The 15,531-nt window shown below is 40.2% G+C and overlaps 3 protein-coding genes across 3 annotated transcripts; all 3 read right to left on the minus strand.

Annotated features, from left to right (window-relative positions):
• Nucleotides 1-71: 71 nt before the first annotated feature.
• On the minus strand, nt 72-2,002 carry LOC143480914 (protein kinase C delta type-like). Its single transcript, XM_076978785.1, has 7 exons — nt 1,813-2,002; nt 1,485-1,576; nt 1,258-1,320; nt 1,011-1,149; nt 722-910; nt 427-555; nt 72-276 (listed from the first exon to the last, which is right to left on the minus strand). Exons 1-7 carry the CDS (start codon nt 1,912-1,914, stop codon nt 127-129), a joined length of 864 nt encoding a protein of 287 aa, XP_076834900.1. The 5' UTR covers nt 1,915-2,002; the 3' UTR covers nt 72-126.
• Nucleotides 1,941-4,526, minus strand: LOC143480275 (uncharacterized). The gene is made up of 5 exons (XM_076977863.1): nt 4,293-4,526; nt 3,671-3,766; nt 3,318-3,485; nt 3,037-3,132; nt 1,941-2,350 (listed from the first exon to the last, which is right to left on the minus strand). Exons 1-5 carry the CDS (start codon nt 4,429-4,431, stop codon nt 1,941-1,943), a joined length of 909 nt encoding a protein of 302 aa, XP_076833978.1. The 5' UTR covers nt 4,432-4,526.
• Nucleotides 4,527-8,266: 3,740 nt separating this feature from the next.
• On the minus strand, nt 8,267-11,621 carry klf11b (Kruppel like factor 11b). The gene is made up of 4 exons (XM_076978489.1): nt 11,422-11,621; nt 10,332-10,589; nt 9,112-9,937; nt 8,267-8,982 (listed from the first exon to the last, which is right to left on the minus strand). The coding sequence occupies exons 1-4, from the start codon at nt 11,461-11,463 to the stop codon at nt 8,690-8,692; spliced, it is 1,419 nt and encodes a 472-aa protein (XP_076834604.1). The 5' UTR covers nt 11,464-11,621; the 3' UTR covers nt 8,267-8,689.
• Nucleotides 11,622-15,531: the final 3,910 nt, after the last annotated feature.

Genomic DNA, 15,531 nt, shown 5'->3' on the forward strand with positions numbered 1-15,531 from the left:
TGGGTGTAATCTAAAATCTATGCCCAAAATACAGGTTTTATTTTGAGAAGGGAGAGTCAGTGACACATAAAAACACTGGCTGTATAGTTTATTCATTCATTTACACAACAATCAGCAGGTTGTCCATCACTGCAGGAGATTCTCCATGCGCTGGTTGATGAATGAAAACCCCGCAAAAGCACTCTGGTCCGGTAAGCCAATAAAACCTTTCTCGCACATGGACAGGCGGTCATTTAAAAATTCCTGTTCACAGTTGCCAGAGTCATTGGATGATTTCTGTGGTTGGAGGGGAATGGAAGCAAATCATATGATGAACAGAGGCTGCATTTCAATATCTGTATTTTTGCAATTTGCTCTATGAGTATGAAAAGTTAAAAAAAAACAGGAATGAGAGATGACTGTAAGAAATGGAAAGAAAGCTCATACCACTTTTGGCACGTAAGGGGGTTTGATTTGTCTCCTTTCCAGATCAGCCCAGTTAACGGTCTCGAAGAATGAATGACCTCTGATATTGCCCACAACACCCAGTCTATAAGAAGGGTCTCGCTCAAATAGCTTTGTTCATGGAAGAAAACCAAAAGCAAGAATATTATTCATAATAGAAATATCTCAGTGTCTCTCCTTTCTAAGTGCATAATAGCAGAACTCTATTCATGTCTTGGTTGTGAAGTATTATTACTATTATTAATGTGTCATCAGGTGTGGTTTTGTGCATGCTTACTCGCTCTAGCAGGTCTCTGGTATCCACAGTGATCCAGTCAGGGAAGTCAGGTGTGTCCGTAAGGATGGACTCATAAAGATCATCTACCTCATCTCCATTGAATGGAAGCTGACCAATCAGCATCACATACAGGAGCACACCAAATGACCACCAATCCACAGAAAAAGAATACTGCTGACCCAGAATGATCTGCACGCACACACATTCACATTCAGGGCATACTGAATTACATTGACATTGCTACAGGTGAGAACATTCAATGTCAAATTAATTTGATGCCATCTCATACCTCAGGGGCCATGTAGTATGGTGTCCCACAGAATGATGTGGCAAGATTGCCTCCAAAAACATTCTCTTTACACAGGCCAAAATCAGCTATCTTTACGTGACCCTCTCCATCTAGCATCACGTTTTCCAACTTGAGATCCCTAATGCAGGGGAGAATTACAAAAATGTGGCAAAAATGTGGTTTAGTAGACAAGAACAGTAAAGGTGAAAGTACAGAATGTCAATTAAGCTTTGTTTGTTTGTGTAACCTGTGGATGACGCCTTTTCCATGAAGGAATTGCAGTCCACACAGAATTTCGGCTGCATAGAATCTGGAAGGAAGAAACAAACCAGGAGCCATCAGACCAGACTATAATTACACACACCTACGTTTATATTTATTTATATAAGGCATACAAAAAACATCATTGTGTGTGTGTGTGTGTGTGTGTGTGTGTGTGTGTGTGTGTGTGTGTGTGTATATGTGTTGCCTCACGTGGCTCTGTAGAGGTCAAAGCATCCTTCCTCCTCTATGTGGAAGTTCAGATCACCTCCGTTCAAGTACTCCATTACAAAGTACAAGTACTCCTAACATGCAGACAATGCCATAAACACTTTGGTATGAGTACAAGCAGAATTACTGACTCAACAATCATTTAAATACCACAGTGATTCCATGAAGTATAAGTTACAGTAAACAGTTGTGACAATGCCTGGTGTGGTTAATTACTGCCTATACAAAGGTGTCCTGCTGGACATCCCATTACTATTGACTGAGAGGTGGAGGAACTATATAATATAACCTTTCATTTGTTCTTTACTACCTTGGTCTGAAAGGTGGAGTAAAGGTGGGTTAGGAAGGGACAGTCCCAGGCCAGAGCAAGCACCCGCTTCTCCACCATGGTGGACTCTACATCCTCATCCATCAGCACCACGTCTTTCCTCAAGGCTTTCAAGGCAAACCAATCCTCACTGCCCTTAAGTTCTGCCAGAAAAACCTGAGCAGGGACCAAGGGAGAGAAATAGACAAACAGACCAGAGTGAAAGAAAAAAAAAAACACACACACACATCCATGAAATATGAAGATTTGATGGAATAGTGTTTGTTTGGTCTATTCTTGTGGAGATAGTATTTAACAATAGAAGGGCAAAAGGACAGACATGTAAAAATGATAAGACACAGAATCAGTGCGTGTGTGGAGGACGCGGGAGCAGCGGGGGAAGACTCTACCTTGCCAAAGGCTCCCTTGCCCAGTACACTGTGGAAGGTGAAGTGCTCCTCAGTGATGAGTGTCTGGTGGCTGATCCGGGATGGGGGGCGAGGACTCAAACCCTCACACAGACCACCATATGGAGACACGTCTACAGAGATATACAGTACATTTTTACACATCCAGACTCACCTGGCTGACTTGGGTGAGTGCCTCAGCCAGTAGTTTCTGGCTGATGCCACACAGATTAGCCATTTTAGTTTGGCACTTGTGATGAACATTCATGCCACAGTCCGAGGACATTTTGACAATCAGAAACACAAAGACATACACATATTCTAACCCAACCCATGCACGTAATCTCTCACTCACCCTCACACTTCCATCTCCAAGAAGAAACATTTGAAGTGAAGCTTAAATCAAAATATATTAATAGTTGTAAGTTCAAGTGCATATAGTTTTTTTTTTGCCCTGCTCTTCCCTACAGGGATGCATGTGACACCATGTGCCCTGTGGCAGGAGACGCCAGAAGTAACGCAAAGCGTAAGCTCAGAGGGGATAGAGCTTTTTCCTTTGCTGCTCCTAGATCAGCGTTTCTCAAAGTGAGAAGCCCCACTAGTGGGGTGCATGGGTATTGCAGGTGGGGCGCAAGCAATTGGAAGAAATTAACCTTTTTAAGTTCTGAATCGTTTTAATGCCTGTTCGTTTTGCATAAGCCCCGGATGTTTAAAATGTCTGCGGAACAGTGTGAACACCCCCCCCCCCCATTATTATGAAAATAACTATTGAACATGTTGATATCAGCAAATTACAATATGTTATCAACTTGAGATTCACCTAGAGATGGGTTGTAGGAGACCTCAATCTGATCAAGGACAACGGGGAGGTCCTCCTCCCAGTCCTCATCCAGAATGCTGTTATTCAAAGGTGCTACTGCAAAAATGATTTTTTCAAGAAGCCATAATTAAATATTGCATGAAAGTAACAGGTGAATGTTTTTCATCTGAATTGTGTTAATGTGCGCTTGTCTGATATGAATAGCTATTGAACACGTTGATGTCAGCAAATTATGAAATATGTTATCAAATTGATATTCTGTATGAATGTGTCTTGGTCACCTAGAGATGGGTTGTAGGAGTCGTGAGTCTCGTCCAGGAGAACGTGGAGCAGCTCCTTACAGGCCTCATCCAGAGCACTTGTATTTAAAGAGTCCTCAATCTGATCAAGGACAACAGGGAGGTCCTCCTCCCAGTCCTCATCCAGAATGCTGTTATTCAAAGGTGCTACTGCAAAAATGATTTTTTCAAGAAGCCATAATTAAATATTACATGAAAGTAACAGGTGAATATTTTTCATCTGAATTGTGTTAATGTGCGCTTGTCTGATATGAATAGCTATTGAACACGTTGATGTCAGCAAATTATGAAATATGTTATCAAATTGATATTCTGTATGAATGTGTCTTGGTCACCTAGAGATGGGTCATAGGAGTCCTCAGTCTCGTCCAAGAGAATGTGAAGCAGCTCCTTACAGGCCTCATCCTGAACACTGTTATTCAAAGGCGCTACTGCAAAAATGATTTTTCAACAAGTCCTAATTACATATTACAATGTAATAACAGGTCAATGTTTTGTAGCTGAACTGTGTTAATATAAGCATTAGATAAGCAGTAGATATATGCGACATATAGCCTGGTGCGGCTTATACATTTTCCATTAAAAAAAACTTGGTAGGTGCGGCTTATATTGAGGTGCGCTCAATAGTCCAGAAAATACGGTATACACAACCCATAAAAAATCCCTTCAAAGACTTTTTTTAATCAATAAATATACAAAGCCAAGCAGAAAGACACAAATGTAATTGAATCGTTATTATTTTAATTATATTGAGACCATCACTATTTGTGGACCTGGGTTTGTTGGCATGTTGCCATAGCAACACCACTGACTTCATAAAAATGAACCTGTCAAATTATCAGATTCTTTTTCTATGTTTCGCTTATTGGTTTTACCAATAAACACCAAATTCAGCTGTGTTAAAAGAACAAAATAATGCCCCAAAATAAGTTGTCACTATTGTACTCATTTACTCACTCAAGCCATGGGTGTTGTCGGTCTCCTGTTCTGGTTCTGTTCCTCCGTATATCTCCTCTGTGTCTGTGTCATCCGAATCTTCTTGGGTGCCACAGCACCAGCACCAGAGACAACTCCTTTTGATATCTTCCCACTTCATTGTCTTTACACAGACTGATATGGAATTATACTGTACATGCAATTATATATATACCCTCATTTGTTGTGCCGTCGTTATGACGACAGAGCAGGCATTATGACGTCATGTGGAATTATGGGAATATATATATATTTTATATATTATTATATTAATTTTTTTTTTTGAAGTAAAAAAAAAATCCATTACAACAAAAATGGCATCAAGATAAAGTACTTTTACCAGTTTGAACGTATACCATAACAGGTTATTACAATATATTAAAATATAGAATATAAACAAATATTTTTAATATAAATAAACAAACAAAAAACCCCACAAGAGATATCACTTGTGGACTAGGGATCATCTGAAAGTTTTAGTTCATTAATAGTATGATACAGTTCTATTGCCTGTTTATTATCCATCAACTTCACAGATGCTAAAAAGTGAGCTCTTTTTGAAATGTGAGAAAGGATTGGCAAATCTTTTAAAAATGACATTTGTCACAGTCCTCGGTTTGACTGTTGGGACAGTTAGCGTATGGGAGCTAGCGGAGCACAATACTGATAGCAGCATCGGAAGACCACTTCAAAAACATCGACGTACAACGACCGAAGTATTTGATCATGTTTGAGTCCATGGGCGGTTTGTTAATTAATCGCCCTAATTAACAAACCGCCACTTTCTACAACTACCATGGTGGGCGCAGAGGAGCGGACAGGAGAGAGAGATGGATAAATCCCTGGTTTATATCACCTACGGTAAACAGTCTTATCACTTCTGTGAACGAGTGAATACAGCACGTACTCGTTCCAGCTTCCAGAAAGAAGGAAATAAAAAAACATTAAAGGAGGAAAAAAGACAGTTTGAGCGCATGTTTATGAACATAAATGTTATGTTAAAACGTGCAGCTTTGTATATTTAACCTCGCGTTTTTGGCCGCTCGAGTTTTTGACATTGATGTGCCTTCATGCTAGTTAGCTAGCTAGCGATTAGCTATCCTAGGCTAATTAGCTAGCAATTAGCTATCGTAGGTTACGAGCATTGATCTATATTACTGGATTGGACATCGCCTGTTGCCGCTATAGCTAGCGATGCGTGTCGCCCTCGGAGCCATTACTATGCATTGAGTCATGTCAGCAAAGCAGTGTAGTTCCTATGTGGGATGTGCATCCATCTGTCACAAAAACAGTCCTAGCGCCCTTATTTCTTATCCGATTTTGATCAAATATTCCTAAAATTAAAGGTTAGAATATTGCCGATGTTGTGATATGTAAAACTTCGTATTATCCTAAGAGATAAATTTATAAGCAGTCTGGGAATTTTTCAATTTAGGTAAAATTTTAACAAAACCCTGCATAAAGCCCTTTTCTTTCACCTGGCTAAAACTAAATAACACATGTATGTCATGTTTTTGATATTCAATCATAATTATGGTAAAAAGTTGTAAGAAAATAACTTTGATAAGTTTTAATTATGATCACAATTCTGATATTGAAAGTCAAATTTATGAGTTTATCTCTTTATTTGTCAACTCTCCCCGTTACAGCTGTAGTTTTCATAAATTCTTAAAGTGCAATACCTCTTATATATGTTCAAATATAATATGAGATGGCATCAGTGTGGAGGAGCATCTTTGAGCACTACATGGCTAAATGTGGGTGAAATTAATAATTATGAAATTATGATAGAGAAAATTAGTTTGAATCTGAAATTTATGACAAAATTTGTCATTTTTTTCTTTAAGTAGCAGAAAAGAGCTTACACAATTCAGTTTCCTACAAATACATAATTAGATAAATGACACAAAATATACAATTTTCAAAATCATTTATTGCAGCCACTTCTCATTGGCTACAGAATATCATCAACTTTAATAAAATATTTACTTTGCAGTTCAGATTTCCTGACAATAACAACACAACTCTGAAATCCAACAAAAAAACAAAATCATTCTTCTCAGAACTTTACTGGCCTTTAAAAAAAAACAGTTTTGTGCACTTCTGACGCAGCTTCTGCTTCTGCAGCAAGGAATAATGTATCCATAATTATCCATAATGTATCGACTCCAGCAGACTTATCTATAGCAGCATAACTAAAGGGAGAGGCTTGGAGGTGACCACAGTCATGAGGGCTCACTGAGCCATTGCTTTCCATCCAAATCATTGTCATAACTAGAGTGAATGCATGACATGGCTGGATGACAGCATCAACATCTCAGATTACCAGAAGACTCAATGACTGGGGACCCGCAAGCTCCACACCTTTATATGTAGTATATTAACTGAAGGCTCGAATAAAGTACCATCCTATACATGGTGGCATGCTGGGGCAGCAGGCTGAGGGTGGCAGATGCCAACAGACTCAATAAATTGATCCGAAGAGCCAGTGATGTGGGTGTGGAGCTGGACTCGCTGACGGCAGTGTCTGAGAGGAGGACACTGTCCAAGCTGTGCACCATCATGGACAACAGTTTCCACCCTCTTCATCACACAGTGATGAGACACAGGAGCACATTCAGTGTTAGACTCATTGTGCCTAAATGCACTACAGAACGCCACAGGAGGTCTTTCAGTGGCTATCAGACTTTACAACTCCTCTATTATCACATGACACCGCCCACATGTACAGTAATAATAAAACAAAATTTTATAATTTAACTGTGTGTGAAACAACACAATTGTGCAATGACTTTCATACTTCTAAACACTTAATGCGGAATATAGTATATCTATACTTATTTTCAGACACAGTTAGCTTATTTTATTTTATATTCTATATTTATATTCTATATTTTATTTTATATTATATTTTATTTTATTTATTCTTTATTGTATTATAAGTCCTTATATTTTTAGATGTGCATATTGCAAATTTCTTTCTTGCTGTAATTACTTCTTTGGAATGCTTATACCTATATAGGTTGCTACTGTAATAAGTGCAATAAAGTATTTCTGATTCTGATTCTGAAATATGTGAGTCCTAAGTCTAGATTTAAAGATTGGAACTGTGTCTGAATCTTAAATTGGAGCTGCATGACTGTTCCATAACTGAGGGGCTTTAACAATATAACAGTGTGTGTAAAAAAGAAAAAAACACGTTGTCCACTGCGGGTCGCTGTTGTAATCCAAAACGTAACTTGGTTGGCGTAAAGCGCGGCGCCCTCCTCGCACGTAAACTCCGCCAGTATGGCAATGGGGCCGGGCCAGTTCGGGAAAATGATTGGTCGCACCTCCCAGTAACGCTGACGCTCTCGTAAAGTGATTGGACTGTGAATACGTAGTTGTTGGGCGTGTAATGTCTTTTGAGTTTTCGCTAGCCTGTGAGAAGTTCGTCATCTTATTTCAACAGCTGCACGAGGCTCACAGAGGATCACCGATTTTTTCTCTTGCCATAGTCTATATATAACCTGACTTATACTATATAATGCTGTTTTATCATTTGTATCGTGTAACAGCCACTATGAAATAATGTACCTATATAGCAAGTGATATATTTTGTGTAACACATATCCAGTATAAATATCCAGCACTACCAGCTGTGGTCAACTGGTTGTCAGATCTAGACTAGTGCTGAATACAAGACAAAAGAGCTCCTCTCAAAGCACACGGGAAGTGACCCAGAGCAATGTCAGCAAAACTGGACAGGAAACTACTGGACAACGTGGAGGGGTGGAAGCCACAGTGACTGCTCAGCACCTCATCACCACCTTCAACAACTTGTTTTTTTAAACAACATACTGCCTCGTTTTAAACATGAACAGTAATTCTCAATTTTCATAAATATGCCATGTTTTGTGTGTGGTTACTTTGGCTGCACAACAGTTAGCATTGAAGAATAAAAAAACAATAGAATATTCATTCTTCACTGTTTACTAAAAATAAGTATTAAATAAAAGAGAAAAGAACATGTGATTATTACAGTGTAGATAATTATCCAGAAGTAGATATTTAATCGTTACTTTCTTATACTTAGGCAGTAAAGGATAAGCCATCAATTTCAAACAGAATATACATGTAAATATATACAAAACACAAATGGAAAAAAAACCAAAACAAGACAGACATAGCACAAACACTTTGGCAAAACAGAGTGCACGAATCATTATGAAAAGAGAGTAAACAAAAACTTGCATTCATTGTAGAGTATACAAAACAAGCAGTAAAAGAGAAGAAAGAGTCCAGTGCATGTTCACATTTGTCCATGAGATAATTAGCAGCTGTGTCCTCCAATTACAAGTCCCTGTATAATCTAAGTACAAAGTCCGCTCCAATCGGATTCATTTTGACACCGGTAACAGCATGCTGATTGGTAGAGTGGAGCCAGCAGGCAGAGCCTTGGTGGTTATCTTGTTGAGGTTCCGTACCTCCGTCTGCCAGGAGGGAATCTTCTTGGTAGTCATGTGGCGACGCGCGTGCTTTGTGAGGTGGTCACTACGCATGAACCGCCTCTCACAGACAGGACACACAAACTTCTTCTCGCCGGTGTGTGTTCTCCTGTGGCGCGAGAGCTCATCAGAACGTGCAAACTTTTTGTCACAGCCTTCCCAGTTACAGCTGAAGGGCTTCTCACCTGCAGAAACAGAGACGCAACTGGTTACACACACATTACACACGCATAATTGATATTTCATCTCATGATATTCCACCTTGACACTGTATTCTTATAGTTGTAAGCATCAGATCCAATAAGCTCCCCTACCTGTGTGAGTTCTGAGGTGTGCTTTGAGGTGAGAGCTCTTGAAGTAGGTCTTCCTGCAGCCGGAGAAGTGGCACACATAGTTGCGTCTGCGGGAGAAGTCCATTTGCGTGGCACCGCTCTGCCCTGAAGGCAAGTAGACAGGCGCAGGAGCCAGTGGCAGCAATTTGGTGTTGCTGAAGGTAACAACTGTCTGCTGGGGACACTGTGATGTCTGAGACACGGTTGTCTGGGGCATCACCAGCATGACTGTACCCTGGGGCACCGGAGGACCCATGAAGAGAGGCTGCGGCAAGATGGACTTGACCCCAGCGCCGGAGCTGGGAGCTGGACTCTGGATGAACGCCGCAGAGATTACTCCTGGCTGAGCCACTGGGAACATCTGGCATATGATTGGTGGACTGGAGGTGGAAGGCGGTGAAGGAGGTCCTGACTTGGAAGGGAACTTCCCCTTAGAGTGGCCACCATCTAAACACGTGCTGCCACCCAGTGCTACACACTCTGTCTTGGGCTGGCAGGGCAAGGCAGACGGTGAAGGAACCTCAGGTTGTGGAGGCTGTTGTGGTTGCTGCATCTGTGTGGGGGCCGGTGGACACTGGGTGGTAGCAGCCTGTGGAATGTTCTTGTACAGGGAGCTGTCGGCCGTGTGGCGGATGACACTGGTTGCCATGGCTCTGCAAGGTATGGAGGATGACTTTGCGGTAGCTGAGGTCTGAGGGCCTGTCTTAGTGAAGGTGTTGGGGCAGGGTCGAATCAGCAGAGATGAGTTTGGCACTGGTAGGGTAGTGGAGGTTTCAGCAAAACTGGGGCTGTGAGGTGGTGTCATACACTATGTAAGGGAGAAGATGCAATGTGTTAAAACAGACATAAGCACACATTATTAAATTTGAACTTAAAACAACTTTACTATAGTCCATTTTTTCACAAATATATGAAACACTACACATTACAATGCGAACCACCCAAGTAAAAAAATCATTCTTAGAGCTGTGCTGTAATTAACATAATTTGCTTAGGGGTGTCACTGCTGTGCAAGTGAGCTTGCTAACCCAGGCTGAAGTTCAACAAGCACACAGAGCTTATCTATAGACTGCCACCTGTCTGGGTTACCATAAAATGATCCCAAAGAGTTCAGCAAACAAACCTGTCCCTGAGAAGAAGCCTGCTTTACTCCACACATTAACATGACATTTCCTAAAATTGTGTCTACTGAACTCTCTTACCAGTGAGGAGAGTGAGACAAAATCCCTGGGGGTCTCTGAAGGTTCAGGTTGCAGGAGAGAGTCACAGGAGTCAGAAGCTGGGGTGAGAGGACGAGACTTGAAGGTGTTGGGTCTTGGGGACACCTGACACCAGGAGCTCATGCAGACAAGGGTTTCGGCTGCCTCCAGGTCATTGTACTCCGGCATGCTGCATGAGGACAGCTCACTGTCGTGCCTCTTCCTTTCCAGATATCCCTCTTGGACCTCCATCAGAACTCCCTGAGAAACACAAGAGTACTCAGCATGAGCTGTGTGTTTTTCTGGGAAATTTCATTTCAGATGTCAATACAAGCCTCTGGGGTGAGAGAAAGAAGCATGCCTCTTTTTTAAAAAACTAGTATTTTGTAAGTATCTTGTAACAGAAAAACAGTTTTGACGATACACGCCCTTCCTCGAGTCGCTCGTCACCTGGAGAAAAAAAAGGCGCAACAACGTGTTTGCCCGTGAAGCACTCACGAACAAACAAACAAACAAACAAAAATGCGTGTGCGCTTTTTGACTCAGGAAGCCAATTACTCCCGACGCCAGAACCAGTTATGACACACAACCAAGCCCCTCCCGAGATGTCTCACTACTCACAACGGAGCCAGCTAGTGAGCTCAGACCTGAAGAGTTGTTTACAAGACATGTCATGTAGCTAAGGTTAGTTGGACAGCGAAGCCACCCCCTTTCCATAATTATTGCCATTTTAGGCGTCGGCTGTGGCTAATGATAACTTACATCAGTTCGACGTTTACTTTTACAATTTGATAACTAACGTTAACTACATAGGTTAGAAATCACACACACAAATACATCTGGAATGACACGAACAATGAAAGCCACAGGAAAATAACATGACACGTTGTGACAAAAATTTTATTTCAAAGCAGCACATATTTAAGTTTGAAACCTGAAGAATGATAAAAAATTAAATAAAATTTGATGACAAACATCACTTGGTCTGTTTATAACAGTGAACAATCACATTACCCACCAAGAGAAGAATATATGAAGACAGAAGTATAAATATTATAAAATATATAGGTATAGTCAATATATATGTTCTTACCACAGGTAAATCTCCCATGTTCCGAAACTGTCGCGAAGACATTAGTCAGAAATGTATCAAAAACCCTGGTGAGATATGCAGGGGTAACAGAACAAAGACGTCGGTGCTACTACGCCCGCTCAGTGACGACGGAGAGCGGAATTCAATTCGCTATTACCAGAGAGGTCCTCAGCTGAGTAAAACAAGTCCGGGAAAAAAGAAAACAAAATTCACAGCGCACTGGCGGCTGGCAACACGCTACCAATGAAAAATAAATGTGCGTGAGACCTTGACCAATCGCGCGGGAGGCGACGCGTGATCAGTGCATGACAGCGGCACGATTGGAGGAAATAGGGTGCGTGGCTGGCGGTGGGCGGGTGGAGGGAGTCAACAGTGTCGGAGTAAACCCGGTGAACCGCGCGGCGTGAAACTGGGCGAAAGGTCGCAGCCTTGAGAGCGAGGTAGTAGTGAAGAATAACTGTGGTCTGTCTGGTCAGCTGGGACGGGAAAGCACTGCGCACACATGCACATACCCACCCCTCCTTTTCCACGTTGTGACTAAAATTACAGCTACTCACGAAAGAAAAAATAAAACATTGAGCAGATACTAAAGCGCTCAATAGATTATCTAATAAGAAAGAAAGGACAACGTAAATCAATTAGCAATATGAAATTAATAGATATTTCTTCAATACATCGACACTTATTTGAGGAACATAACATTAGGCAAAATCATACATACTTAACGTGTTAAGGTTGAATGTTGTCATCCATGTTGCATATTGCTTATATGAGTATATAATGATATAGCCTATGCAATTTAAAAGTATGGAAATAAATATGACGTCAGAAATAAGGCCCAAGTTTTATGTTTTGGTAAAGAACACGATATATGTTTTAGCATGTTAATGTTTAATGAAACAGACCAACCATTGAACATTTCTCCTACAGAGTCAAAGACTAGTGTGGTACAAAGAAAAATCAATGGAATTTAGAAGAGGAGCCCTCAAATCATTGACATTTGTCTTTCAGGCCTACTTAACACATTACTTATTGGTTGCTAGTACTCTACAAACTAAAAGTTTACTTATTCATTTGTTTGTTTTGTATGAATGTCTCAATTCCAGAAATCTGATTGATTCTGAACCTCAATCTGATTGAGTGTTTTGAAGAAATACCTCTTCTGTATGTTTTAAACACAAGCAATTATCTGAAATGAAATCAGGACAAGCTAACCAGTATTTACACACAAAGCAGATGCGACATTCAGCACTTCAGCACGTTCAGCGCAACAACTTAATAGTCTATTTTATAAGTAATTAACATTTGTATTGACTTTTCTTAGATGCATCTATTTTTTATACATAGATTTATATATGTAATAGTTGCTGGTAAGTGGTTAACACTTTGTTGGACCTGGTTGTCGGTGATTTGTATGTTTAATAATGTTCCAATCTGATCTTCACCTCAACCTTTCTCTTCCTGGTCTAGCGTCACTATGGTGCTGTGGAGGAGTGGTAGCAGTGGTGAGGCCAAGCCTCTTTCTGAGTCACGTAAGCACGGTGCCCAGAGCTGAGAACTAGTGCCAGCAGAGAAAGAATGCTTGGAGGAATATCAAAGATGCAGGGGACGCGGGCGCCGCGGTGAGGATATAGGCCGTACCAGTGGGCAAGGAAAGTGGAGGAAAGGTTACGCCGTTCACGTTCCAAAAAGAGAGCAGCGACATTCCCAGAAAGTCTAAATGTAGGGCACCCTGTTTGTGTCCCAGTGGCAGATTCCATGGAAAGTGCCAGACAGGGTCAGGTGCAGAAGCATACGTGCAGCAGGCCGGATGATGGGTTTATATGCTGATACTCGGGCACTAGCGCATTTCCTCATTGGATGTGTTTATGGGGGAAAGGGCACTGTCTTCCTGTCTGAGGCACACATAGTCACACTCTGCAGGCTGCTTGTGTTAGCACACAGTGTAATTTGTCTTACTTTTGTTTGACGGAAACAATAACTTTGAGGTACCCTGTATTTACGTGGGGTTTATGACTACGGCTCATACAAATAAAATGCAGGCAATTTCACTGACTCAAGGAAATGATTTCCCATAAGCCACTATCAGCAAAGACAACAACCAGGTTTAATAGTGAAGAACTGATTACGTGTTTGAGATTTTTTATATCTTTTTAGGAAGGATTATCTGATGCTTATGCAAGTCAGCTATATTTACTTTTGAATAGATATGCATTTGTGTTGCAAGAGAGGAAGGTCACCTAGTGAATAAATCATTAGGCAAGTAAACATTGAAGATTTTGTTGTTGTTGTTGTTCAGGTTTTTTGGTAAAATGTGTTGACAAGTAGATTGTTTTGAAAATAAATGTATGTAAAGCTAGCGGTCAGTGCAACTAGACTTGGTGATCTTGTAATGAATATTACATTATATTAGAATTATGCACAACAACCCAGCTCAAAAACATTTTTTTTCATTTTCAACTTTGACCACAAAGATTGGAAACTACAGGTCATAAAAATCATGCTGCAATTTTATGAACCTAAAGAAGGATGCATGATAGCAGCATTAGACTGTAAGTATGTATGATAGCAGCATTAGGCTGTTAGTATGTATGATAGAAGCATTAGGCTGTAAATGTGTATCATTGCAGCATTAGGCTGTAAGTGTGTATGATAGCAGCATTAGGCTGTAAGTATGTATGATAGAAGCATTAGGCTGTAAGTATGTATGATGGCAGCATTAGATTGTAAGTATGTATCATGGCAGCATTAGGCTGTAAGTATGTATGATAGCAGCATTAGGCTGTTAGTATGTATGATAGAAGCATTAGGCTGTCAGTATGTATGATAACAGCATTAGATTGTAAGTATGTATCATGGCAGCATTAGGCTGTTCTGTGATGAGCTACTAGCCCACGTGAGTAAGGGTGACCCAATGGACTGACCCATCAGTGGTGAGGTCACATACCTTCGAGAGTGAGAAGTGGAGATAGTTGAAATCTGTTAATCATTCTCCATGACACGGTTTCTATGCACAGCTTAATGCACAGGACTGGCCATATTGGAATGGTGTCTGTGTGAACATAATTTTTCTTGTTGCAGGGTTTCAACATGTTGCAAGGTGTTAAGTAAAGTACAAAGGAGAGAACATTTCTAGGCTTGTTGTTTTGGCTTTGGCACATGCAAAAGCTAAAAATTCCCTTAAGGTTTTTGTTAACGAACTGGATGTATCTGAACATGTCATGGCCAGTTAAAGAGGCCTACAGCCACCAGTGTTAAAGCCTGCAGTCCTCAGGATAAAGACCATATAAATCATTAAGCAGGACACGAAAGCAAATAATTAGAGCAGCCATTACAGTGTAAAACACACTGGACACTTGATCAGAAATCATTAAAAAAATTAGATTCTCCCAATTAAAAAACATTTGGTGGCACATTCAAATCATGAAACCATGTATTGCATTTTACACTTGCTATGGACATTTGTGTTTGACTATGGTCAGGTGCTATCTCATATACAGTATCATCTACAACAGTTTCATGATAAGCATGAAGCATCTCATAGAAAATGTTTTAGAATTTTAGAATTTTGTAATGGCTTCCACTCACATCCATTTCTCATTTATTTCTAAAACTATAGAATGATTTCATATATATATATATATATATATATATATATATATATATATATATATATAGTTCTAGAAATCATTCTATAGTTTTAGAAATAAATGAGAAATGGATGTGAGTGGATGCAGAGCAGAGCACACTAATGCCAGAGCCACATATACCTGATCCAAATATAGCATAACTACCCACAAAGCAAAGTGTTTGCAGATGAGAAATCTGTCAGCAGTGGAAAATGAGAGGGATTTCCCACAAGGCCCAAGTATTTGGGTCATGAGAAAAAGGAGGAGACCAAGGATCAATGTATACTTGTATAATCTTGCTCTGCCAGAGTAAATGTATAGTCTTGTTCTACCACATAATTGACAATCATTAATATACCTTTAGTGAAATTATCTAGGGAAAACAGAATTATTTTCTAGACAGTTTAAGGTTTGTCCTAGACAAATTGCAATTTTGAAGTATCTACAATAGAATCCACAATAGAATACAAAAGAATAATTT

This window comes from Brachyhypopomus gauderio, chromosome 17 (genome assembly GCF_052324685.1).
Source record: "Brachyhypopomus gauderio isolate BG-103 chromosome 17, BGAUD_0.2, whole genome shotgun sequence".
Taxonomy (NCBI): domain Eukaryota; kingdom Metazoa; phylum Chordata; class Actinopteri; order Gymnotiformes; family Hypopomidae; genus Brachyhypopomus; species Brachyhypopomus gauderio.

Bases quoted from the DNA above. Each gene is read 5' to 3' on its own strand.
- LOC143480275 (XM_076977863.1), bottom strand. From the start codon at position 4,431: ATGAAGTGGGAAGATATCAAAAGGAGTTGTCTCTGGTGCTGGTGCTGT. The intron at 3,767-4,292 runs GTGAGTAAATGA...TCATTTTTGCAG, and splicing joins CGACAACACCCATGGCTTGA to TAGCGCCTTTGAATAACAGT. The intron at 3,133-3,317 runs GTGACCAAGACA...TCATTTTTGCAG, and splicing joins CTCCTACAACCCATCTCTAG to TAGCACCTTTGAATAACAGC.
- LOC143480914 (XM_076978785.1), bottom strand. From the start codon at position 1,914: ATGGATGAGGATGTAGAGTCCACCATGGTGGAGAAGCGGGTGCTTGCT. The intron at 1,321-1,484 runs GTGAGGCAACAC...TCTTCCTTCCAG, and splicing joins TTTGACCTCTACAGAGCCAC to ATTCTATGCAGCCGAAATTC. The intron at 911-1,010 runs GTATGAGATGGC...GTGTGCGTGCAG, and splicing joins CATACTACATGGCCCCTGAG to ATCATTCTGGGTCAGCAGTA.
- klf11b (XM_076978489.1), bottom strand. From the start codon at position 11,463: ATGTCTTCGCGACAGTTTCGGAACATGGGAGATTTACCTGTG. The intron at 9,938-10,331 runs GTAAGAGAGTTC...TCCCTTACATAG, and splicing joins TTGTCTCACTCTCCTCACTG to TGTATGACACCACCTCACAG. The intron at 8,983-9,111 runs GTAGGGGAGCTT...CTGTTTCTGCAG, and splicing joins ACACCTCAGAACTCACACAG to GTGAGAAGCCCTTCAGCTGT.